The 23,964-nt window shown below is 42.3% G+C and overlaps 1 protein-coding gene across 3 annotated transcripts in view; it reads right to left on the bottom strand.

Moving 5' to 3' along the window:
- Window positions 1–155: 155 nt before the first annotated feature.
- The window catches only part of LOC146630365 (LIM and calponin homology domains-containing protein 1-like), a 31,789-nt gene continuing 7,980 nt past the window's right edge, over window positions 156–23,964 (bottom strand). Inside the window, exons 2-31 of one of the 3 annotated variants that reach the window (XM_085356875.1) lie at window positions 21,644–21,714; window positions 21,463–21,532; window positions 21,267–21,373; window positions 21,146–21,176; window positions 20,939–21,049; window positions 20,353–20,480; window positions 19,665–19,735; window positions 17,972–18,173; window positions 17,615–17,815; window positions 16,851–17,159; window positions 16,413–16,682; window positions 14,135–14,392; window positions 12,604–12,966; window positions 12,160–12,468; window positions 10,063–10,422; window positions 9,760–9,798; window positions 8,286–8,415; window positions 8,052–8,209; window positions 7,290–7,938; window positions 5,638–5,961; window positions 5,099–5,198; window positions 4,984–5,009; window positions 4,674–4,787; window positions 4,431–4,523; window positions 4,114–4,315; window positions 3,850–3,949; window positions 3,410–3,484; window positions 3,165–3,273; window positions 1,780–1,882; window positions 156–1,452 (exon numbers count right to left, since the gene is read on the bottom strand). In XM_085356875.1, coding sequence (XP_085213001.1) covers window positions 1,427–1,452; window positions 1,780–1,882; window positions 3,165–3,273; window positions 3,410–3,484; window positions 3,850–3,949; window positions 4,114–4,315; window positions 4,431–4,523; window positions 4,674–4,787; window positions 4,984–5,009; window positions 5,099–5,198; window positions 5,638–5,961; window positions 7,290–7,938; window positions 8,052–8,209; window positions 8,286–8,415; window positions 9,760–9,798; window positions 10,063–10,422; window positions 12,160–12,468; window positions 12,604–12,966; window positions 14,135–14,392; window positions 16,413–16,682; window positions 16,851–17,159; window positions 17,615–17,815; window positions 17,972–18,173; window positions 19,665–19,735; window positions 20,353–20,480; window positions 20,939–21,049; window positions 21,146–21,176; window positions 21,267–21,373; window positions 21,463–21,532; window positions 21,644–21,714 — 5,109 coding nt within the window. In that variant the 3' untranslated portion in view covers window positions 156–1,426. The remainder of the gene's footprint in view (window positions 1,453–1,779; window positions 1,883–3,164; window positions 3,274–3,409; window positions 3,485–3,849; window positions 3,950–4,113; window positions 4,316–4,430; window positions 4,524–4,673; window positions 4,788–4,983; window positions 5,010–5,098; window positions 5,199–5,637; window positions 5,962–7,289; window positions 7,939–8,051; window positions 8,210–8,285; window positions 8,416–9,759; window positions 9,799–10,062; window positions 10,423–12,159; window positions 12,469–12,603; window positions 12,967–14,134; window positions 14,393–16,412; window positions 16,683–16,850; window positions 17,160–17,614; window positions 17,816–17,971; window positions 18,174–19,664; window positions 19,736–20,352; window positions 20,481–20,938; window positions 21,050–21,145; window positions 21,177–21,266; window positions 21,374–21,462; window positions 21,533–21,643; window positions 21,715–23,964) is intronic. The other 2 variants (XM_085356876.1, XM_085356877.1) reach the window with 2 other exon arrangements.

The following is a 23,964-nucleotide window of genomic DNA, read 5'->3' as shown; positions in this document are numbered from 1 at the left end:
GAGTTTCGAAGGGAGCACATACCGTCGTTTAACAGCGTCGAAGCTCGTAGTAAGTGTACTTGGCATGGCTATAACATTACAGCTCATAATCAAAATCGTTTATGTTGATGTCAGCATGAAAGTAAATCCAAATAAAGAAACAGATAGCATCCCATTTAAAACATTTTATTGATAAACATACAGTTACTATAAAAGACAATGAACTGTGCTCTATTCCTCTGAGAGATGAAGAAGCTGTCAGGTTTCCAGATTGAGGCGAGACAAGAGAGGATAGGACAGTTCAGATTATTCTCTGGGGAGGCAACGCTTGTGATACAGAGGCAAATGAGGAGAGATTTTAGGACACTGTGGATTACCTTAAGAAGATATTAAAACAGGGAAGCAGCAAGTAACATTATGTCATTGGTTTAGTTCACTGGAGGCGATGGAAGAGGACAGCAGGTGATTAGGAGAGGCTGATCCATTTAACATTTATTTTTTGCTGGTATGGAACTGTGCATTAAGTCAAATCACACACTGCATTCACACACACACACACACACACACACACACACTATGTGCCAAGACCTTTAGGTCTGTATGAGTGTGAAATACTCCTGCACACTCCACTCGCCTTCGCATTCATTACATAAGGCACTGATTCAGGTGCAGTCTGTGAGAAGAAACAATGGCTAAAACATCCTAAAGGGAAATTATTTAAAATTCAAAGAACAAGCATTATTACTTAACAACATGCATTCTCATTCCTGTAAAATGACTTATAGAAGAAAATCAAAAACAAAATCATCAGAATGATGTACGACAAACACAAGGATAGGTAAGAAAATAACAACTCACTATCCATCTGAGCAATACTCACAAAAACTTATATATATATGTTACTTTTATCCATGCAAAACTGTAAACACAAAACCCAAAAATAAAGGAGAAGGTATGAGTAAGGCATTATAATGGTCAAGCTACTTCAGGTTATCCAACCTGAACCCCTTTTGCATCACACTCAAGAGAGTGGAGTCACATGATCAATGCAGAAGCAGGAGTTAATGAGTCAAGATTTGGGAGGCCGATGTGTTACAGACAGTAGTGTTCAGCTCTTGGAGTAAGATCCCTATTGAATGTCTTGTATGGATGTGCAAACGCCTAAACAAACTGGTTTTTTGATTACATCCATGCTACACATACTAAAAACAAGTGTATACACGTGTACGGTTAAGAAGTATAGCGATAGTCCTGCAAGTCCATGTAGTTGAGACTTTTGACCCACGTGGATTCAGACTCCTCGTTGTGAACATCCACGTGAGCTGTTGTGCATTCAAGGAGGAAAAAAGATGATGACTTGTAGCGTCAAGACTGTTTCAGTGTGATTCAGGGTTTTAGAAGAGTTCTCCACCCAATCACAGAGGGTCCAGCTCCAAAACAGTGGTCATCATAGTGTGGTGGGCTGACCTCGGCCTGCAAACAGAAACAGACATTAACAGTCATATAATAAGTTTACACTGAAATGGTTTGTACTATCTAAAATGTTTGGTATGTGAGATAAAGACAGAAACGATGTCTGTATATACTCATACTATAGAAGTTACTCAGACACCACAGACATTACAAAAATCCGATAAACAAAAAAAAGATGTTAGCAGTCAAAAAGCTGAAGTCAAAATGGAGCCCACAAACCAACGGGTGACATCACACAGGCTAGGTATGTGTTTTGTATGCCATCTGTGTGCAGGACAGGATGCAGTCCCTCTGTGCTGGTTTGTGTGGGTGTGCGTGTCTTCTCACCCCGAGATGCAATGTAGCACTCGTGGCAGCTCAGCATTCCCTTACGAATCCGTACGTCAGTCCCTGCAGTGGCGTCACCAAGCTGTACACCACACAGTCCACACTGCGTTTGGAAATACGGCAATTAACATTATGTACACACAGGACTGTCTTCATGTTGAAAACGCTCATTTTTACTCCTGTTGTGCATCAATTTTTTATGTGTTCTCTTCCTTGGACATAATTGTGATATAAACTCACCCACTTTATTATGTATACCTAACAGATCGGACCCCCTTGCCCACCCCTTATTTTTCCTTTCAGAAATGCTTCTTAAGCCATCAGTTGTCATAGATTCAACAAGGTGCTGGAAACATTCATCAGAGTATCACACAGTTGCTGCAGATTTTTCAGCTGTACAAATTTTGCAAATGTTTCTCTCATTGAAATTGTCACACCACTTTGGCAAGGTGCTCTGTTGTATTGAGATCTGGTGGCTGTGGAGGCCACTTGAGTACAGTGAACTCACTGTCGTGTTAAATGACCAGTTTGAGAGTATTTGAGCTTTGTGATTCGGTGTGTGATCCTGCTGGAAGTAGCCAACAGAAGATGGGTACACTGTGGCCATAAAAGAATGGAGATGGTCAGCAAAAATTGTCAGGTAGGCAGTGAAGATGAGATGATGCTCAGTTTGAGGTTATCTCAGCTTTGGGATATGGTGTGCTACTCTAGTCATTAAAGACTGGTACACTGTGGTCATAAAGAGATGGACATAGTCAGCAACAATACTGAGCAACAATATTTAGATAGTTTGTGATGTTGAAATGATACTCAGTTGGCACTAAGGGGCTCAAAGTGTGCCAAGAAAATATCCCCCGCATCACTACACAACCCAGCAGGATAGATTCATGCTTTCATGTCTTAATGTTGCAGCAGATATCGAGACTCATAAAACCAGGAAATGTTTTTCCAGTTTTCAAATGTCCAATTATGACTAAAAGAGCAAATTGTGTCTAAGGTTTCTTAGCTGACAGGAGTGGCTCTGGAGTGGTCTTTTGCTTCCAATCAGACATGTTGTGCCTTCAGACATGCTCTTTTTCATACTTGGTTGTAACAAGTGGTTATTTGAGTTAGTGTTGGCTACCAGGCCACCTTCAAAGCCACGCAAACTACATTCTTCCACATTCTGATGCTCACTTTGAACATAAGCAGGCCATCTTGACCATGTCTACACTGAGCGGCTGCCATGGGACTGGTTGAATAGGTATTCGTTTTTAGAAGCAGGTGAACAGGTGTACCTAATAAAGTGGCTGGTGGGTGTAGATGTGCTCAGGTGATCTCTGCATATCTGCTTCGATATGGAGGAAAAATAAAATCATCTAATTAATCTGCATGAGCGTGCTAACCTTGAAACAGTGCATGTGGAAAAACAGTCCCAGCGTATCTATGATCATAGCAGCGCCTTTTCCCAGAGGCTGAGAACAACCAGTGCACAGTCTCTTTCCACTAACACACCTACACAAAAAAGAGAGCAGGGGAACAGTTAGTCAGATACAAACTCTGCTTTCCCCACATTAATGGATCTTCAATCTGCTGATCTGTGGTAATATTTCAGGTATTCATTGGTGCATATGTGTGCTAGCATCATCACCTGCTGGGTGAGGGAGGCTGAGGCTTTGGAGAGGAGGACTGTTGTTCACTTGTAACACCATCATGAGATCCAGATCTGAGGTTAAAAAAAGAAAAATATTCACATACACAGCTGAAAGATATGTGCCATGCTAGCACCCCCCCCCCCCAAAAAAAAACAAACAAACAAAAACAAACAAACAAACAAACAAACAAAAACAAACAAACAAAAACAAACAAACAAACAAACAAACAAACAAACAAACAAACAAAAGAAACAACTTAAATCTTCTGACAATTGAATATTAACACCAGACAGGAGAGGTTGCCATTTTATCACAGGGCTCTCCAGAGAGAGCGAAAGTGCGAACTGCTGCTGCCAGAATTCAATCCAATAAGTAAAACAACTGTATAAAATAACACAAGGGTGTAGATACAGGCATATACAGCCACCTGGTGTACCTTTTAACAACCTGTCCCTGGTTCAGCTGAGTATTGCGGTCCAGAGAGGCTGTTTTCCACAATTCCTGTTTCTTTGAAGGTTCAACATCAGCCCCAGAATCTATAAAAATGAATAACATAGTATGATAAACTCTAAAGAATGCTTTACTGTTCTCATTATAAACGTTGTCCTTTGGAGGCTAAAGCTTCTTTGATCCAACTTCTTCAGATGTTTGTTTTTTCCCTCGCTTTGTCGGTCCAGAAATGTAAGTACTTCATGCTCACCCTGGAAGAAATGCAGCTTTGATGCATGCTGATCTTCATTCCCTGTAGAGATTTTTTGGCCATTGTGCTGCAGAGGAACATTTTTTCCCTTTGTGTTGTCGTTTTCTGTACCAGGTGAGGTTGTCGCCGTCTGTCCTGACACCTGGTTTAACAGGCCGGTAGGATTGAGGGGTGTGACGGTCTCCTCTAGAATCCGTCTTTCCTGGAAGAAGCACAGAGAAAACAAAAAATCAAAGATGAAAAATAGGACGTGCAGAACCAGCACACATAGTTTTTTTTTTTTTTAGCTTAAAGTGAGTCTGTCTAGATGTTTGCACCTCTTCATTGTGCTTCCTCTCCTCCTCTTCCACCTCGAGCTGTGCTTTCTCCCATTCCTTCATCAGCTTCTCTTGCTCTCGCTGGTATTGCTCCTGAAGTGAAACACGTTCATGTTAATTTCTGAATGCTCAGAAAACACATGTGACACACACACACAACATTTACACACGTGTCCATTACATCGCGTGCAGTCTGTTTTCTGCAAGGCATTCGTGCACATACACATCATTACACTGCAGTACCTTTAAGAGGCGCTCCTGCTCCTGTTGCCACCTTTCCAAGCGCTTACGCTCCTCATTGGGGTCCCAGACCCAGTGATTAACACGTTTAGCCAAGTTCAACATGGGGGTCTCAATCTACCCAGACCCGACCAACAACCACAGACACACACATGTATACCCACCAAAAGGACAGAAAGAGAGGAAAGGTGAGAGGACAAGTCTGACTACAGCGACTACAGTGACCACTGGAGACGAGGGGTCAGGACAGGATCATATTAAAGAATGAAGGAGAAACAGAAAGGAGGAGCTGGAGCTGCTCAGAGATACTCACGGTCACACTGCTCTCCTCAAGTCCTTCTGTGGAACGAGACAGACGCAAGCAGAATATTAGAGAAATGAAACGGGACGGCTACGCTGTGAAGGATTTGTTTGAAATGCAGTTTTACCCGAGACGGTGGGAGAATATTCTTCCATGCTGCTGGGTGTGGAAGATGGTTGAGTATTTTTTTCATCCTCTGGTTTCTCAAACAAGCCAGTGGTCTCAACCTGTGGATATGTGGGGTGAATATTAAACTATATTTATAAACTATCCAGTGGTAATAAAAAGGCAGGAAAAATAATTAATGAAAACTTAATTAACCCTGCTTGAGTGACTTTGCATGATTCATAGTTTTAAATACTTATTTCTCTCATACTGGGCCTTGTGCAACTTTCTATAATGACCAATACAATTTTTTTGAAAGACCTTCAGAAACCGTGGAGAACTATTGCTCAAGATGAATTTTCTCTTTACACCCTATGCAGCTGCTGTTTTACGTTAATGTAATTGTTCAATAATGTGATCTTCTTTAAACTATACTTTTGCTTTACAAGGGAGATCCATCACTGGAAGAAATGACTGTAGCAGAATGACAGCTTTTGTGTGGTACTTTTGCTAAATGGGACAAATAGGAAGCATCTTTTAATATGTCACTTGTAGCATTACCTCTCCGTCGTTTTGGGTGTCTGTGTGAAGCGGCTCCACAACCTTCTGCGTAAGCTCTGTCACAATAGTTGTTGTGATGATACAGTTTCGACCTTCGATCAGGGAGCTGATGGCAGAGCCTGAAGACGGCGTTGACTTCTCCGTCTCCGTAGGCTGCTGCTCTGCAGTCTCGGCACTTTTAACAGCCTCCACAGGTGGAGCATCTTTCTCCGCCTCTTTGGATAAAACATCTTTGGTCTCCTGTGGTGAGTGCTGAGGGGAGGTAGGTGGAGTGGAAACAGTTAGCTCCTCCGTCTCCTCTCCATTCACTCGTACCAACCCGTCCTTTTGAGAGGAAAGCAGAGAAAGGCGATGAGTAACTATAGCCAACCTATTTGGCATTTACTAAAACTGTACAAACTTTAACCCTGTAAAGCCTAAACCATGTTCACCAACTGTCAGAAAGTTCAATTTTTTAACTGGAGTGCTTATTGAACCTTCTGACAAGTTTCAATTTGTATCATTTTTGCAACCTTTGCTTTAGGGCTCAAAAACCCATGTATTGAATATGACACATTTGGTGCTGCAGGGTTTAAGAAATGGTTTATAAAACTTATAATGTAGTTAAAAGCATATGTAAGGGCTAGTGTGTTCATCAAGACACATTATTCGTTAATAATAAAAAATTGCTGCTTATAATGATCTGTTTTTACACAAGACTCCAATTATTGTATGACAGGAAAAGTCATACAGTTGTTGACACTGATGGGGCTTTTGTGTTGTTTCTCAGTTTTGGATTCTTGTTTAATATTATTGAGATTTGTTTCTGTTTTGTTATCAATGCTGTTCTGCTGCTTGTGAAGTTTTTGATTCTTGCGTTTATCGAGCTTTTGGTCCTTGTCTTGCTTCTGTTATTGACGACTCCTCAGTGTTCTCCTGCCTTTGACTCCCTCAGCCATGTCTATGCGTGCAAACACTTTCATCTACTTGTTTTTTGTTATGTGTCTCTTGTGTTTACCTCCTGTTTTCACATGTTGTTTCTGCCTGCTTTCTGCCCACACCTGTGTCCCGTTCCCTCCTGTCATTTCCCTCTGTTCACCTGTTTGTCTCTGTAGTCTGACTGCCTGCTGCCTCTGTTCCCTTTCCCTACTTTTCAATTATTTTGGGGGGCTTGTACATTTTTCATTTCACCTTTTCTTGCTTAATAAAAAATGTAAAAAGCTCAGCTTTAGTTTTCACATTTTGCTTCCCATGTCTGCTGCTGGGTCCACTTTTGTTTTCATTCTTCCCGAAACTGATATTTGCTTACACTTGCATTGCAATGTCTAATCTAAGCATTAACCATTTAGCCATGTGAAGGCTTTAATTACTAATGGCAAAATTTAGTGTTATTTACATGTAAACAAACATTAGGACTACAGGGATATTTTACCTAGACTATATGGATGGGAAAATACATACAGTTTTACATTTTCATTAGTGTTTAAATCTTCATAATGAATACTTTAAAAAATAATACTAATAAAAAAGTCGCCCATGATATTTTTTTCATGAAGAGTATTACAAAAGGTTTTGATGAGCAAGAGGAAAATAATAAAACTTTAAAAACATTAAAAGCTACAAACAACACAGGTACCAGCTATCAGTCAATCCTGATGGATCTGAGTCATTACCTTAATAGGTTTGTGCCCAGGGAGGACGGCCCCAGGCTGGCAGTAGGGTTTGGCTGCCAGCAGGGGGATGGGCCTGGAGGACACAGATGGTGGGGAGGGGAGAGCGTTTGCCGACTGTGTGGGGTGAGGCTGCCCTTGCGCACTCTGAGGTGAAGTGTGTTTTGTCTGAGGCTGTGGATCTCCTGTGATCGCAGCCTGTTGCGCAGTTGGAGACTCCATTAGTTGGGTCTGGGGTTCATTAAACTCCAGAGACTGAGGTGACACACTCAGTGAGTCTGTGACTGTGGACAGAGGACTGGTTGGACTGTTTGGTGTTAGAGGGCTGGTGGCTAATTTTTCTTGCTGATCTGATGTGTCTGTCTCTATCTCTTCAGGTTTCATGTGCTCCTGATTTGTAACTACATGTGATTCTGGTTGGCGCAGAGCCTCTGACATCTCAGCGTTATTAACAGGTGATTCTGGCTTCTGCTCTTTGTCCAGCTCATTTAGTTCGTTTTTGGGTGTGGAGGTGGATCTGGGTAGTTTTAGGGTGTCCAGTACTGCATCACTGATGGTGAAGCGGAGAGCATAGCGCTGCAAAACCAAGGCTGCCTCCTCTGGAGTCGCTGCGCTTCTGTAGGCTTCACACAGATCTGCTTCTCTGCGCTCCCTAAAAAGAGCAGCAACACAAAGCATTTGTCCAAAGGTAGAAATACTGTCACGACACTAAATAAAGTATGTTTGTAAGGAAAGCAAGAAAAATGGTCTCTGTATAATCCTTACTTCTCCTCCACGATCTCTTTATAAGTCTTAATGCTCTTCCTCTTATTGCCGTCACGTCCCTCCCCCTTCATCCTCTTTTCTATTCTCTTCCTCTCCTCCTCCTTTCTGATTAGATCCTGTGACGCGCTGCGGCGGCGATTCTTCCAGCGAGCCAGGTCCTGTCACAAGTTCACATCATTAATATGTGGTTCTTATTTTCCCAATGCACCCTAAATGCTTCCTCACATCACTCACATCTTGCCAGTGGTCCTCATCCTCCAGAAAGTTGTTGTACTGCTCGTGCATGTGTTCATGTCGCGATTGGCTCAGCGACGGTAAGTGTCCCACCTCTTCCTCGTTAAGCATGTCACCCATACTTACACTCCTAGAAAAACAAAGGCTATAGTTTTACTTTAGATAAATCCCTTAAACGCCACAGTTAATCATTTTGCCTGATTTGGCTCTGGAAAACCCCTCCAGCAAGTTTAATCTATTATTTGCATTTAGTGACATCAATGTGTGTATAACACAGAGCCTAAAATAACACCCAAGCACTAGTCTAAAACAACACATAGTCCATGATAAAAAAAAAAAGCAGCAAAAACAGGAAAAAAAGTCTTGAAAATAAATGCAACTGCAATTTTTTTTCTATAAATATACACAAACACGGAGAAAGACATGCACAACCAACAACTGTCCACTAAGAATACAAAATGCCCTCCTTAACTTTCTTTGCTACTTTGATAGAAGTTAGAAATAAATGTTTTGAGTTTTTTGGGGGTTTTTTTTTAAAACATTGTTCACAAGGTAACAACCTTTCTTTTTAAAGTCTGGATAATGTCCATACGTCCTATCCTGGATCTGGGTTCTTTTGGTTCAAGGATGAATATATTATTTATACATGAAAAAAAACCAAATACAGCATGATAGAAAAAATATAATAAAATCAATCTTTCTGTATATTAGTTGTGTATGTGTTGCCCGTGTCTCAACACAGTAACACTAGCAAAGACATGTTACTGCTTCTGCAAACTAATCACGAACCAGCTAATAAACTGAGCAAACACAACCACAGACTGTATATAAAAGATGGACATGGCTTCTAGGTTTAAAACCTGCACTCCTGTTAACACCAGCAGGGGGCGACTCCTGTGGATGGAAAAAGAGGCTTCCAGTTGTACACGGTAAAATAGAAAACGCCTGTGCTTCGTTTCTTCGTGACCCTTCCTGATGAATTTATGGGCTCACTTCCTGGTTTCAAGTGTGTTATGGTCCTCGGTAGACGGAGAAGCTGGTATAAACCCAGCTTCTCAGCTAGATCCACTTCTTCCTCATTGAGTACAGTTTTGAAACATCAAGATAGTGTTTGACAAAAATGCTCATCTCCAAGCATATGAGACTTACTAACTAACCATACTAACCAGTAAGTGTGGCACAGTGGCTGTGTCCATCTTTTACATACAGTCTATGAACATAAGATAAGAAACACAGTCATTCAACTTTGCAATGTAGTACAATCCGATGAAGGAGTCTATGTTGATGTGTAGTTTCATATGTAAAAGCAATCAATGGAAACCAAAAGCCTGACGCTATTGATGAATTAAAATGTATCAAAGCACATTATTATTGTAAGCATATTTTTGGATTCTACTCATGAATTGTGGCATGTGTAGTGTGTCCATATTGTTATCATGCAGGTGCTCATCCAGATTCACAGATAAACACTTACTCGGTGTCCTCAGACATAAAAGCAACACGTCGGCTCATCCTAAAACAGCAAGTAAATGAGAGGAAAGAGCAGGTGAGGGTATGGGTAAGAGCGGGGTTTGCAGGCGCCCTAAATGCACACAATATTTTTCAAAGCTAGCAATTTAACGTGTGAATCGCTAACAGAGGGAAATGTTTTGCTTTGCACATCTGAACAAAATCATAACAAATAAAACCTGCTAGAAAAGCAGAGCAACAATCCCATTCATCAAATCTGGGAGGGGGAGTGATAACACATGCACAAAAAGCTTAACAGTTATCTCACATCATTGGAGGAAGCTCGTCGTCCTCCAGCCAGAAGGGTTTCTTTCGAGGTTTCTCATCTACATCCTTCTTTCTCTCCTCCACCTCAGCTTTTTCCTCAACTCTCTCCTCCACTTTCTGCTTTTCCAGCCCTGACTTTACACTACAGACTTGTGCAGGACCAGGACTGGGTGCAGGCACGAGTGAAGGAGAAAAGAGGGGTTCAGCAGTAACTGTGGCAGAGGTATTAGGGACCATCGCACCTTCGCTTTCTTGCTTTTCCTCCTTTTCCTCACGCCTTTCTCTCAGCACTGCAAACGTGGGACTGGTTGGAGCTTTGGAGGGCAGGGCCTGTGGCTCTGCTGCCACAGCAACAATACTGCTGGAACAGCAACCCAGTGACAAGGCCAATATTAACAGAAAATATGCTTATAGGGGAAATTAAAACTGCATCACTGAAGACTGAAAGCTGATCCACTCTGGGTATGTTACAGCCTGCTATGAGATCACTGAGCGGGGATGGTTAGACAGTGCTTAAAGAGTCGGGTCACCCAAACAACATAATAATGCTTTTCTTGTCAACTTTTCATCTGATCTACTGTAAGTTCAACTTTGCTGTTGAACCAAGAAGGTGGAGTGTGAGTTTTTAGACTGTTTCATCAGTTCTGTTTCACGGATTCATTTTAAAGTCACACTGTATTACACTAGATGCTCTCTGTAGTAGCTACCAAGTCTCTTGCTGTTGAAGGGGTGTTCTTCCTTCATACAGTTGCCAAGTGCTTGCTTATAGAGAATTGTTGCAGTTCTCTGCAGTTGAAAAACTGAACTGAGCAGATTATAGTGGCTCCATAATGATGTGGCTTAGTTTACATATTAACCTAAGAAGAAAAAGATCCCTGGTTTCATTCTGGAAGACACAAATCCCTTTGGGGTTGTGTTCAGAAAGGCATTACGTCATTGGTGTAAAAATCTGCCAGATCAAATATGCGGCGCTACCTGCTGTAGAGACCCCCTAAGGAACACCTGATAGCATCTTTCTTTATTGGAAATTGTACAATGATACAAATGTCATTATCAACAAAACAACCAGACTACCAGAACAATATATTTAGAGGGTGATGCAGAAGATTTAGGTAATTATTTGTAATGATGGTAATTTAACTGGATATTGAACATGGCACACAGGTAAATCTTGCTACTACATGTTATATCATCTTGTAAAATGATACTTTTGCATCATTTCACTTTATTAAGATTCTATTTATGTTCACAAAACATGAACATGACATATTATGAGATATATGATATATTATAATGCCATCATGTTGCATGGCAACCACCTAACAATGGACTAGAAGGATCTGAGCATTACTGGGGACCCAAAAATGGACTAATTGCTTTAAGTAATCACACTCTCTTAGAGTGATGAAGTATATTGGTTTGCCAACAGCATGAAAATACTACACAGCACTGCAGCATGGGTAAGTACTAGTTTACATAAATAGGCAAAGCTTTCTGGCAGTTTTATTGATTTGGAGAATTTTTATAATCTGCATAAATGTGTTTCTCATCCCTAAAGCCAGATCTCTGCCAAAGACAGATTAAGTATTTATAGACTTTTTCAAGTTTACATTTTCACATAATTAGGGTGACCCAACCTTTAAGAGTTTCAACCTCTTCAGACTGAAACAGCAGCCATTTATGTGATTCAGCCGTGATTCATAGCCAACAGTCCTTTACACAACAACGACAAAAGTCACGCCTAACAAAACCTACGTTAGATGTCACGACAAAACATTCAACCACATTAGTTCAACCAAGGCACAAATGAGCCAAACCACGTGGAAAACAGAGCTGCGAGAATCCGACCACAGCAGCAAATCAAAGTCAACCAATCCTTTCATATGAATGAATGAACATCACACTCCACGCTGCAGGCATTCAGAAACACTCACAGCAACAATGCAGGCAAGTCGAGACTGTAATTCACCCAGGACACATGCTAATGTTAGTACTTGAAGATGTAAAGTAAACATCATTAAACCTTAATCCTTGCCAATAAACACTCTTTGTTAGTTGCAGTAGTTCACAAGTGCCACGATTTCTTTTCATTAAATACCTTTCACCCTCCTTCTTTTCTGTCAGCTTAGGCCTGCTGTGGAGCTGCTTCATAGCAGACACTGGACTGATGTTATACTTCACTGATCCAGGAACAGGCAGGAACTGATTTCTTTTAGCTGTGCTCGCTTTTTGGAACGACCCCGTCCTTCGAGCCATCATATCATCTTTCTCCGGGTCAGGCGCAGGCACATTTTCACCACACTCATCCTCATTATCACCGTATTCCCACTCTCCCTGAGACGCTGATCGGATCACTGTTGTCTCGACCTGCTGTTGAGGTGCTTCCATGGGCTGCTGGTGCTCCACTCTGTGACAAAAAGTCTTTTAACTGAAAGAACTAAACACCAAGTTATAGAACCTCTTTTATGATGCAAACAACACCCGAGCTTGTTAGTTGCATCTGCACCCTGTTAGACACACTCCAGATCACAGCTCAGCCCACCTGACGTCCAGTTTCTTGCTCCTGTCTGCCTGCACTTTCTTCTTGTTCTGCGGAGCAGCGTCTGTGGTTACCTCTCCCTGTGTGCAGCGTTTGGAGGAAGGCAGAGGTAGGAAGCGGTTGTAAGTCACTGTAGAGGCGCTTTGTTTATGGAAAACTCCCGTCCTCCTTGCCATCATGTCGTCTTTCTGAAGATCTGGGACTCTCCCCTCTTCTTCTTCCTCCTCCTCCTCTTCCTCTGATCTCCCCTCATATTGAGCCAGGCGGGCATCGATCTCAGCGGGAGTGGGAGTGGCCTTGGTGGTCCAGGGTGGGAGGTCATCAGAGGGAGAGGTAGTTTGATTGGGGTCGGCTCCAACTACCTGGCTGTTGGAGTATTGCATAAAGGCTCAAACTACAGCAGCAAAAAACAGGTCACGTGCACCTGCAGATGACCCAGATATGGCCACAAAGCCCAGGCATCGACATGCAGGAAAGCACAGCAGCAAGAGCACAGACCAGAGAAGAAAATATCAACATTCAAGATTTAGGGGGGAAAAAGCACACAAACGTGACAAAGGTACAAAACTAAGATATTCAAGAGGTGTTTTAGTTATTATTATTATTATCATCTTGTACATTTGTATGTTCATGGCTGACGTATTGTGACAATCTCCCCCTCGGATATTAATGGCCAGAAAAGTGCACAACATCAACAGATGTTCACTTGATGATGAAAAATGAAACACTTTGTTTCATATTTTCATTTTCTATTTTATTATACATCTGTATAATAATATAATTAATTGGGACAAAAATAGACTGAGCATCAAATTCTAGTCCTTGAATGTGAGCGAATGTTTGTTCCAGATTCGAAGTGACCATCTCAACGTGTTCGAGAAACATGATGAGACATCGCTGAGTCAACACCCTGACAAAACTGGTCAAAATTTGCTCTTTAAATAAGTGAGGCCATGACTTTTCTTAATAACTAAATCATTTGGCTTTCATAAATCAGATTTAAGGATAAATCTGCGACAGGGTTTTTCCTGCAGATAAAAAATTCTGACAGCCTCTTAGAGAGAATGTAGTCAGAGCCAAAGGAAAATCCCTTCAGTTTGTATTTTTTGTATTTGTGACTGCATTTAATTAAGCACATTTCTATTCATCACATGCTCATAAGCAACAGGAACTTTACTATATGTATGTAATAGTGCTTGTGTACATGGTCTTCTATTAAAGGCTCATTCTGAACCAGGAAAAACCCCTACAGCTGACGTATGAGCTGCCCGGCAGATTTATCAAGCTCCATTTGCTGCAGTATTTACTACATGCATGTGTGTGTGTGTCAATGTGTAGGCTTTCCTTGCCCATTAAAACTACAAGCAAATCAGGACATTGCAGGAAAGACCATTCAAACTACCTATTATACAAATTCAAGTAGGAGCAATGCAACAAGTGATGCAGCACAAAAGCTTCCCTGGTGCGATCCATACTAATGCAAGCGACTTGGAATTCAAACCACTAAGTTGCCTCTGTTTGGCCGCGTCCATACCTGCGTTCCCACTCTGAAAGCTGGGAGCCCAGGCCAATGGTAGGCATGGCTATGGTTGCCTTGGAAAGGAGTCGTCTAAGTAACTCCGTCTCCTCGCCTTCACTCGACATGACTGTGTCTATTGGCTGCTCGATCTCAGTCACGCCCCCAAAGGTCACAACTTTGCCTTGACCTCGTCCAGCCTTTGCTGATCCGCTGAAGGGACCTCCATAATTTTTCACCAGGCAGGCCTGACACACGGGGCCTGGGGTAGTATCACTGTACATACAGTCTCACAAATTAAGACCCACAGCCACAAACACACACACACAACACCAGCAACACCACAAGCAGGGGGAAAAGAAATAATGAGCAACTACAGACGGAGGATGAGACTGTGAAAACAAAAGAAGGATTACATGGAAATGTTGAGTCAGATAGTGAGGATGGATGCACAAAAGAGGACAAAGCATGGGATTTTATATCCAAATTACTCAAACACTCATGTTCGCACACAGACACAGACACACACACACACACACACACACAGTAAGGATTTGATCTATTCTAGGTGGTCACATTTTCTGCTCACTGCTGCTCCTCTGGGAACACAAAAAAGTCTTTATCCTATCTAATGACATCAGCACAGGCGGAGAAAAACAAAGCCAAGCAGTGCTCGCAGCCAACAGTCGCCTCTTTTTTGGTCTCACACACGGTCTCATACACACCGGCCAATTCCCTGCTCCTTTTCAAGTCCTGTCAAAGAAGACTGAAGAGGACTGAAGTGCACAATGATGAGGAGAACAAACAGCAGGCGAGAACACAGGGGGACAACAGAGACGAGGGAAGAAGGGAAAGTCCAGAGAGATGTAATTTAAAATTACTCTAAATATCTAACAGTAAGAGACTGTTGGGAGGGCTATAAACGTTATTTAATTTAAAGGCTTAACTAGTGACAGCTCACATTGTTGATGATTATTTAATTGTTCGTAAATGTAATAAATGTGACTATGATACGGAAACGTCTGTCTGTTTGCTTTTTTGTCCGCAAACTCCTCCTGGACCATTAGGAGTTGAGCCACTAAACTTGGTACACAGATACATTTAGGCCCCTGAAGGTTTTTATCTATATCAGATACTATGATGTTATCATCGTGTTGTCTAGCAACCACCTAGCAAAAGGCTAAAGGGACCCTTTTGTTCCCTTGCATAAACACTGAAAAACACTACTACGCCTAATGTTTTTAAACTTTTATTAATGTGTCACTTTGCCAACAGCACGAATGAGCCAAATAGTGCCGTGGCACAGGTGTGTAGTAAAATTAGACATTTTGAGAACTATGCTCACTTGCCAGGAACAAGATCCAAAAACTGATACCACTGTGGTGTAAGGTTATTATTGTTGACCAAAACTTAAAACTTAGTGTGAATTTTTTAAAAACCTAAATCAAAATAAACAAAAACATGCTTTAAAAAATGAAAACAAACAGAAATGCTATTGTGCCAAAAAATAATATTATAGAAATATGTCTTCAGAGGAGGCTTTGTTAGATATGCTTATTGAGACTATGACGTCTACAACACAAGGTTTGTACTACAATACCTGTTCTTATCCTTATCAACTAAAATAATCAAAGTGACACTGAAACTAATAAAACATACACTGTAACAAAACATTTTATACAATAAAAAGCTGAAGTGAAACAAAGCTACTCTGAAACTTTTTAAAACTCATACCTATCTCATTTATTATCATTTATTATCTCATTTAACAATCAAGTCTGAAACAAAATCTCTGAATTTTCCTCTGGCTGTTTAACGGGCTGAACGTGTTGGTTTTTTTTACAACAATTATTTATTCTAAAATTATAATTTCACTTATGTTTTTGTTGTTTGGGTTTTAGATAGCTGAATATTCAATTTTCTGCCTTTTTAAATTCTATAGAAAGCATCTCATTTTCAGTTTCATTATCCTCCACCTTTTTGATAACATTTCCAATTAAAACACCAGACGTGATACTCTTCTGTGTCACACCCTGCTGGGGGGTTTAAAGTGGCTGACACAAACTGAATCTATATTGCTTCAGCTAAAAAATGAATTAAACACTTCTTTATATGAGAACTGCTTACCAATAAATAGTTTGATGATCTGATGAAGACTAAAATAAAACAAGAAACACACCCACCCACACCACCCATTCTCTTGTCACCTCTTAAAGATCACACACTTTGCATACAGCAGCATTTACATGCATTGTCTTGCGTGTTTGCTGAAACAGACTGTGTGTGTTTTGGGCACCTTGGTTCACTCATCCTGAGTCTCTCCCACTTCTGCATATCTGCCTGGCTCATGGAGGAAGACACAAAGCTGACCGGGCCGTCCCTGTGAGGGAGGGGCCTACTCTGAGCCCGTCTACGAGCCAGGTCGTCCTTCTGCTTATTAGGCATCGCTTTAACCTTCCCCTCGTGTCCCTCGTCCTCCTCATCCTCCTCCTCCTCGTGGCAAGAGGGAGAGTTTAGGAAGGGGTTGTCTTTGCGTGTAATGATGTCAGCAACCGCCTCCTTCTCACTGTCCAACCACAGAGCCAGTACAGCAGCATCACACGGCACACATCAAAGTGGAGCGCAACACATCAAACCACAAGTGACCGCAACAGGCAAAGAAACAAAGAGTGAGAAGAACGTTTAGAGGTGAGCGAGAGGAAATGGAGTCAAAACAACACCACGCTTTGCTAACCTGATCTCCTTCTCCTGAAGCATTTGCTGCGAGGCTCGTCTGATGCCCTCCCAGCGCTCTCTGTCTTTATCGGTACATAATGGAGGAGGGATGAACTGGTGCACTTTGGGTGCGACTGTGCCACGATGAGCTCGCCTGGACGCCAAGTCATCCTTCCGGACATCTGGAACTTTCCGCACTGCTGCTTCCTCTTCCCCGTCAGAGGGGGAATCCCACGCAGACTTCTGGGAGCTCAAAAAGTCGTTATCACGGCGGAGGATGATGTTCGGAGATGGTGACCTCGGTTCCTTTTCCTCCGTTTCGGGAGGGCTGGGGTTAGAGACGGGGTAGTGCAGCGAGGCAGTTTCAGAGGATAGTAATGTGCGGGTTTTGATTGACATGCGCCCAAACGGTTGTTAGTCCAGGTCAGTAGTCAGATGTGTCTTTATGTGTTTTAGAAACATGACACAACCACACAGAATTCCCGTCAGCTGAAACCTCTATCACAACACAAAGTGACATGGCTTAACTGCTCCTATATGTCTCTTCTCCATAAAACCAGCAATGACAAATCAGTTAGTTCATAGTCACAACAGACATCAGTGGGCTATCACACAAACATTCTCCTTAAAGCAGCAAGACAGTTACAGGCAGACAGCATCACTAAGCCAAAGGTTCATCCAGAGCACCTGTTTCTACCATCAGAAGTTCATGTTAGTGCATGTAAACAAAACCGTTTCTCCACCACAGCAGAGGCAGGAGTTGTCATGCCCATCCTCCCTGACCTGCTGTAGCGAACGACAGCAGGAAGAACTTTAATTCCTGCCTTCTCCAGCTTCTGCATCCTCCTCTGCTCCAACACTTCCTGGGTGACCACTTCCTCTTCCTGTTTTTCCCCATTGTTCTCAGGTGCCCAAGTGACAGTCTTGGAGGTTTTGTGGAGGAGTGTAATTTTTTTGCATTGATCTGCAGTAGCTTGTGGCTGACTGAGGAATGGCAGGAAGATTAAAAAAAGCACATTTGTGTTTTTTGTGCTTTTACCTCTTTTTTCACCTCGGTTTTTGTTTTTCCACAGTGACACTTGTATTGCTTTGGAAATCATTTAAAGCCAAATAATTTATTTTTAATATGTTGCTCATTACCTCCGCTGCTCTCTCTCTTCCGTATGTGGTTTTCGCCGTGGAGTTGGGACGTAGGAGGTGGCGTTGGTTCGGTTAGGAAGAAACTGGTTAAAGGGGACAGAACTTCTTGCTTCTTTGCTGGAAGTCCTTCTGGCCAACATGTCATCCTTCCGCACATCTGGCTTCCTGTTGGGGGCATCGGCCTCCGAGTCGCTGCCTCGCCCTGGGCAACAAAGAGCAACAGAGCATTACAGAGAAAATAATGCTGAAGGTCGTGCAGTTACTTCAAATTAGGCCTTCGATATAACACATAGAGACATACAGGACCCAGTTTTCACTGACACTGAGATGCAATCTGTAGTTGACTCTTATCAGGAGAAGAGAAACGACATTTAAATGCAGCCAATACATTTTAAAGGCCACTTCAGTTCCTCCTGGTAGCTTAAAAAAAGACTCATCAGATTCTTACATAGCAGGAGTTTGCCTCCCAGACTGCAATCTAAGATGTGGTTAATGTTGTTAAAAGGATGTATCAACGCAAACCATCTTTTCCTAAACTTGCCCGAGCAGAGCTATTTCTCAAATCTAACCAAACTGCAACTGAAAACTGAAAATAACATCAAAGAAAGGAACGCCTTCTGCCTCAAAGCCCTGACAGCAAATATCTCCCACTAGCCCAACCAGCCTTCATTCACAAAAAGTGACTGAAGGCAGTGACAATCCCCTTTGGCATGAATCCTGTTTGTCAACAAGTTCGACAGGCTCCAGATAACTAATTTGCACATTAACAACCACAATAAGTGCAGGATCAAGATAATGAGATTAGTACCAATTATTTATACCAGGTGCGAACACCCACGGATGAGATGTCATTACCCAGCTGAAGCACTCAGACACAGATCACATGGTAATCTTTTGTGTAAATGTTCTTTCTAAATGTTGCCAAAGAAACAGTAACACCATATTTTTTTATTACTTGTGACATGATCATTATAGATACTTTTAAGCATTTTATCAATTTATAGCAACATCACAAAGTCCTTTCTACTCCTACCTCCATGACCTAAAGGAAATGTAGGGAATAAGGCTATTTGTGGTTTGGGGGTAGTGTTTTTCTTGTAACCCTGCTGAGCATACGGTACATTATAGTGTCGACATAAAAGACACAAACAGGATGTCTGTGATACCCCCTCCCTCCATCACACACACACACACACACACACACACACACACACACACACACACACACACACACGGCGTGTGACAGGCAGGATGTTAACCTCAGCCTGTGTCTTTTCACAGGTCCAAACCTCTAGAGACTGCTACTGGGACCAACAGCTGCTGCATCTGGGATCCAAAACACACACATACATGCACGCACACACACACACACACACACACACACACACTGTGATATTCAGCTGTTGCCCTCAGCCAGTCTGACCAGTTGCACTATATGAAGGTTAAACAACCAACATGCTGTCGAACAGCAGTGAGTCTAATTCTGGACGAGCAGATTTGTATTTAAAGGAATGCTGTAGTTGAGTATTTGGGTATCTACACTTTTGCAGTTTTCCTTTGAGAGTCATTTGGGAGCTTTGCAGGCCACCAGCTTAACAACAAAGGCTTGACACAGTAGAAGTGGTGAGAAGCAAACAGCTCTCTGAAAATATAAAAACAGGATCCACTTCAGAGGCATTTCATCAGAACTGACCGTCGCTGTTTCCTCGATTCACGACGTCGGGAGAAGGGCTGTGCTGCGAGCGTGAGCCAAAGGAATCCAGACTGGCAAGAACAAAAGGACACATACCAGAATACATTAGACATGATGTAACTGAAGTCACTGATGGGACACTTGTTTGAACACAAATGGAGGTCAAAAGCTGTGCAATTCAGGGTAGACCAGGGGTGTCAAACATAAGGCTTGGGGCCCAGAGTTGGCCTGGCAAAGATAAAAGCAGTGCAGTGCTCTCTTCTGATACACTCTAACATCAGAACAAAAACTGTGTGCCGGATGCTTCATGGCATGGGTTTCTGCGGGCTGAGCAGCTCTTGTAGGTGTGATGTGTAGATGGACCATTACTTTTGTCCATATTTAGATCCATGCCCCCACCTCCATTTAAAAATAAGGTGTGAACACCTGGTGGGAAGGGAACCCGTTCTTTCTCTGTGACATCATACAGAACAAAGCGAAAAACTCTGTATGAATGTCGACAGCAGTCTGAAACCTGAGCCTCGCAGCCCCCACTGACCTTTTTATTATAAACTTTGGCCATGCCTAATATAAGCATCTGCCATCGTTAGGAAATTAGGAATAGCATAATAGGTCCATTTTAAATACCCTTGTGCCTGCAACAGCAAATTATACAGCATGTTCAGGAGTGTTGACAGATGTGTCTCACCTGTCTAGGGAGTTGTCTCGAGTGTGCCGTGGCGGAGAAAGGGACTCACTCCTCTCAGAGTCCCAGCAGTCATAACCGCTGTCTCTAACATTGCGCTTCTGTGAACTGTCCCCTCCTTCCTCGCTCTCCTGCACACACATCAGGTTAAGTAAATTAAGTAAGTAAAATTGTATTTGTATTTGTAAAGCTAAAACATAAAAACAAAAATCAACCAAAAGCATGTTTAAAAAGATGAGTTTTTAGCTGTTTTTAAAAGACACCACTGAGTCCAAATTAATGGTATCTCAGGTTAATATGCAGTCGAATGTGTGAAGCAGGAGCAATGCATGATGAAGCTCAGTTATGGGTCGTCAAGTCTAAGAAGCAAAAACTAGAAAAGGGTATTTTATTTAAACAGACTTGATTCAATGGAGTCCACAGATCCAGTCTGAACAATTTTTCATATCCTGTCTGCAGGTGTTGTTGTGTAACAAAAACAAACCCGTCTCCTGTTTCCCATCTCGGACACCCCAACAAAGACAGGAAACTAACAGGTCCATCCCCCACACCATCTGCCATTTCTGTACCTCGCTGTGATTTCACTCACCAACTTCATCTGAGCAAGAAGCCCCTCGAACTCCTTGAGGTTTAGAGTAGGCCCACTATAGGAAGCACAGCCACTGGCAGCTTTCCCCAACCAGTACACTGTGTTCAGCACCTGAGAGACACAGCCACAGGGGTTTAGGGTATATCTATAAATGCCAAACAGACTAATACTCAAGCTAACGAAAGAAAAAAAATGGTAACAACTCACATTCTTTAGTTTGCGGTTGCAGTCTGAGTCCCTAACAAGAGAGAAGAATATTACTATTGCATGTTACTCTGCTACTGTAAAAAAAAACACAAACCACACATTTGCACATTCACTCATTTACTTGAGGTTAGCTCGTATGGAAGTGTCCTGCAGGTCCCCTGGGTCAAACAGCTGGGCGCCCTTCAGGCCCAACTCCTCGCAGCCACGCAGAAAGACTGACAGGTTATCCTGGAGGAGACAGCAACAGCCGGTCAGTTCATCACTTGAACAGGGGTGATTTACAGAGATCAGTGTCGCACTGGAGAGTGTTTCCTTACCAGCCCGGCGATGGGGGTGGGCAGCCTGTTGATCTTCTTGACGAGTCCTGGTTTGATCGCACTTAGGAGCCTGTGTAGAGGAGGAGGAGAGGCCGAGATTTATTGAGTCTTATGGGAGTTTGTGCATGTTGGTGATGCTTGAGACATCAAAAAGTGATATGAAGTGAGGTCACAGGCTTACTCGCATAACAGGATGCCGTTCTCCAACGCACTGCGGAAGTCCTTGTCTCCAAAGCTCTTCCCGGTTACAGCCTGTGGAAGAAGGACAGGAAAACACAGATGTAAAGGTGGTGGATGGGGACACAGAGTGCAGCTCTTTGCATAAAATGGGTGAATATTTCTTTAAAATATCACAGAATAAATAAAACACCTGTGGATTCTTCTGTATGATCAGTTAAAACAGGCCAAAACTCATCAACATGTTCTATTTACAACATTATATAACACAGAAAAAGAGACTGGTATTCTATTACTGTTGGTAGAATTAATCAGCAAATATTTTTCAGCTCTTTAGTTAGAATAAACAAGCACTGATTAGCATTAAGATGCTAATGTGAATGATATCTCTGCTTTACCACCACTTGTCAGATCAGATCACAATCTGGTCTTTCTTCAGCCCACACATAAACCCTGTGTAATGAGGCGGCTTGTTACCACCCGCTTATTCAAGAAATTGTCTCTGGAGGCTAACTGGTGTCTTAGGGAGTGTTTCAAGTGCCCAGACTGGAGTGTGCTGCTGGAGTCACAGGATAACAACATAGATGTGGACAATGACAGCAGGATGGACACCATCAGGGACTACATTAGCTTTTGTAGGCATGCTGTGGCTCCAGTTAGAAACATGTGGCTGCTTTCCCAATAAATAAATAAATCCTGGATCATGAAAAAGCTCCTTAACTAGAAAAAAAGCAGGCATTCGAAGAGGAGGACAAGGAGAAGCTCAGGTGTCTGGAGTGGGAACTGAAGAGAAGCCTGAAGCAGCCAAAGGAAAGTGGTCCTGTAATAGTGGAAAACATCCTCTCTCAAACCGGCGCTCAGAGTATATTGACCGGTTGAGAAAAATATATGACCTTAACCTACCAAATTATAAAGACCCTGGAGTGTCTGGCCCTCCCCCTCTTGAGTCTAGGCTTCGTGTCCAGGACCCCTCCAGTTTTTGTCACCAGGACCACATTGTATACAGTCCTTTACCTGCTGCACAGGACCTACACACACCTAGAGAGCCAGGATGCATGTGAGAATCTAGTGTATTGATTTCTCTAGTGTTTTGGACAAACTCCAGCCTCTCATATTGGAGGGGTTGGGTGTGGATCCCTTCCTGATGTCCTGGGTAACAAACTGTTAGTATGACCTCAGTTCGTCAGGCTGGTCAACTGTGTTTCTGGGACGGTGAGGTGTGATACAGCGGGCGCACAGTGGCCTGTTTTAGCACCATTCATGTTAACACTATAAACAGCGGACTTTAAATACATGCAAAAATACTGTGATGACACAGTTATTGTGACATGAATCAGTAGTGGACAAGAGCACTAATACAGGAACCTTGGTGAGGCCTTCAGGGACTGATGCAGTGGGAGCTGCCTCCCACTTAACACAACTAAAACCAAGGAGATGGTGATTGATTTCAGTAGAGCTAGAGCATCCCATCTGCCAGTCTCCATACAAGGCAAGGACAGGTCCTATTGGATGGCAAGTTGGACTGGTTGCTGAACACCAATGCTCTCTACAGGAAGAGACAGAGCCGCCTCTTCTTCCCACTGAGACGGCTGGATAAGCTGGTGGAAAAAGCCAACTCTCTGCTTGGCAGAAGGCTGGACTCACTTTTTTACAAGTGCTCTTTAAATGATCATAACTCTCATTCAAATGGTTTCATAAAGAAGAGAACACAAGCTTTACATGAATATTTGGTTTATCATGGTAGCACAAGGCATTCATAAGATAACGCTATCTGAACACAGACAGAAAAAATCAGCTCCACGTAGATTTTATCATGCACGAGTCACAATACCATGTTCTTCAACTGTTTTGGGCTAGAGAGAAAATTTAAATGGCTCCTGAATGATGAGGATTGTTTTGTAAATTTGCAGCAAAATTGATAAAATATGTCCATTAGGCCTGTATGAAACTGTGGTGAAGAAACTGAAACCTATAATGGACAACAGTGGACACTCTGGGAAGTGAAGCCACCTAAAACATCATCTCACACTCGTACACATTCTGCCTCCTGCATCAACCTGGATGGACTGCACCTCCTGTTTTTACCACAATTTCTTAAATTATTTTACACATCTAATCCTTTTATGGTTATGACTGGAAGGATGATTGTTTCTTTAAAATGAGCTCCTAGGTATTTGAATTTCCCCTTGGCGATAAATAACATAGTTCTCTGTCTAAGAAAGATATCACCTGGCGGTTCTTCCATCATTATTTGCAGCCCATATGTGAAGCATTTACTCACAGGACACATGCTTACACAGGCCCTGGATTTGTGCCTTTCTATTT

Source organism: Diplotaxodon limnothrissa, linkage group LG6, assembly GCF_057381915.1.
Source record: "Diplotaxodon limnothrissa isolate DT_005_m linkage group LG6, D_limnothrissa_male_GT1.1, whole genome shotgun sequence".
Lineage (NCBI taxonomy): Eukaryota > Metazoa > Chordata > Actinopteri > Cichliformes > Cichlidae > Diplotaxodon > Diplotaxodon limnothrissa.
The sequence above is the reverse complement of the archived record's forward strand: the minus strand, read 5'-3'. Positions and strand labels throughout refer to the sequence as shown.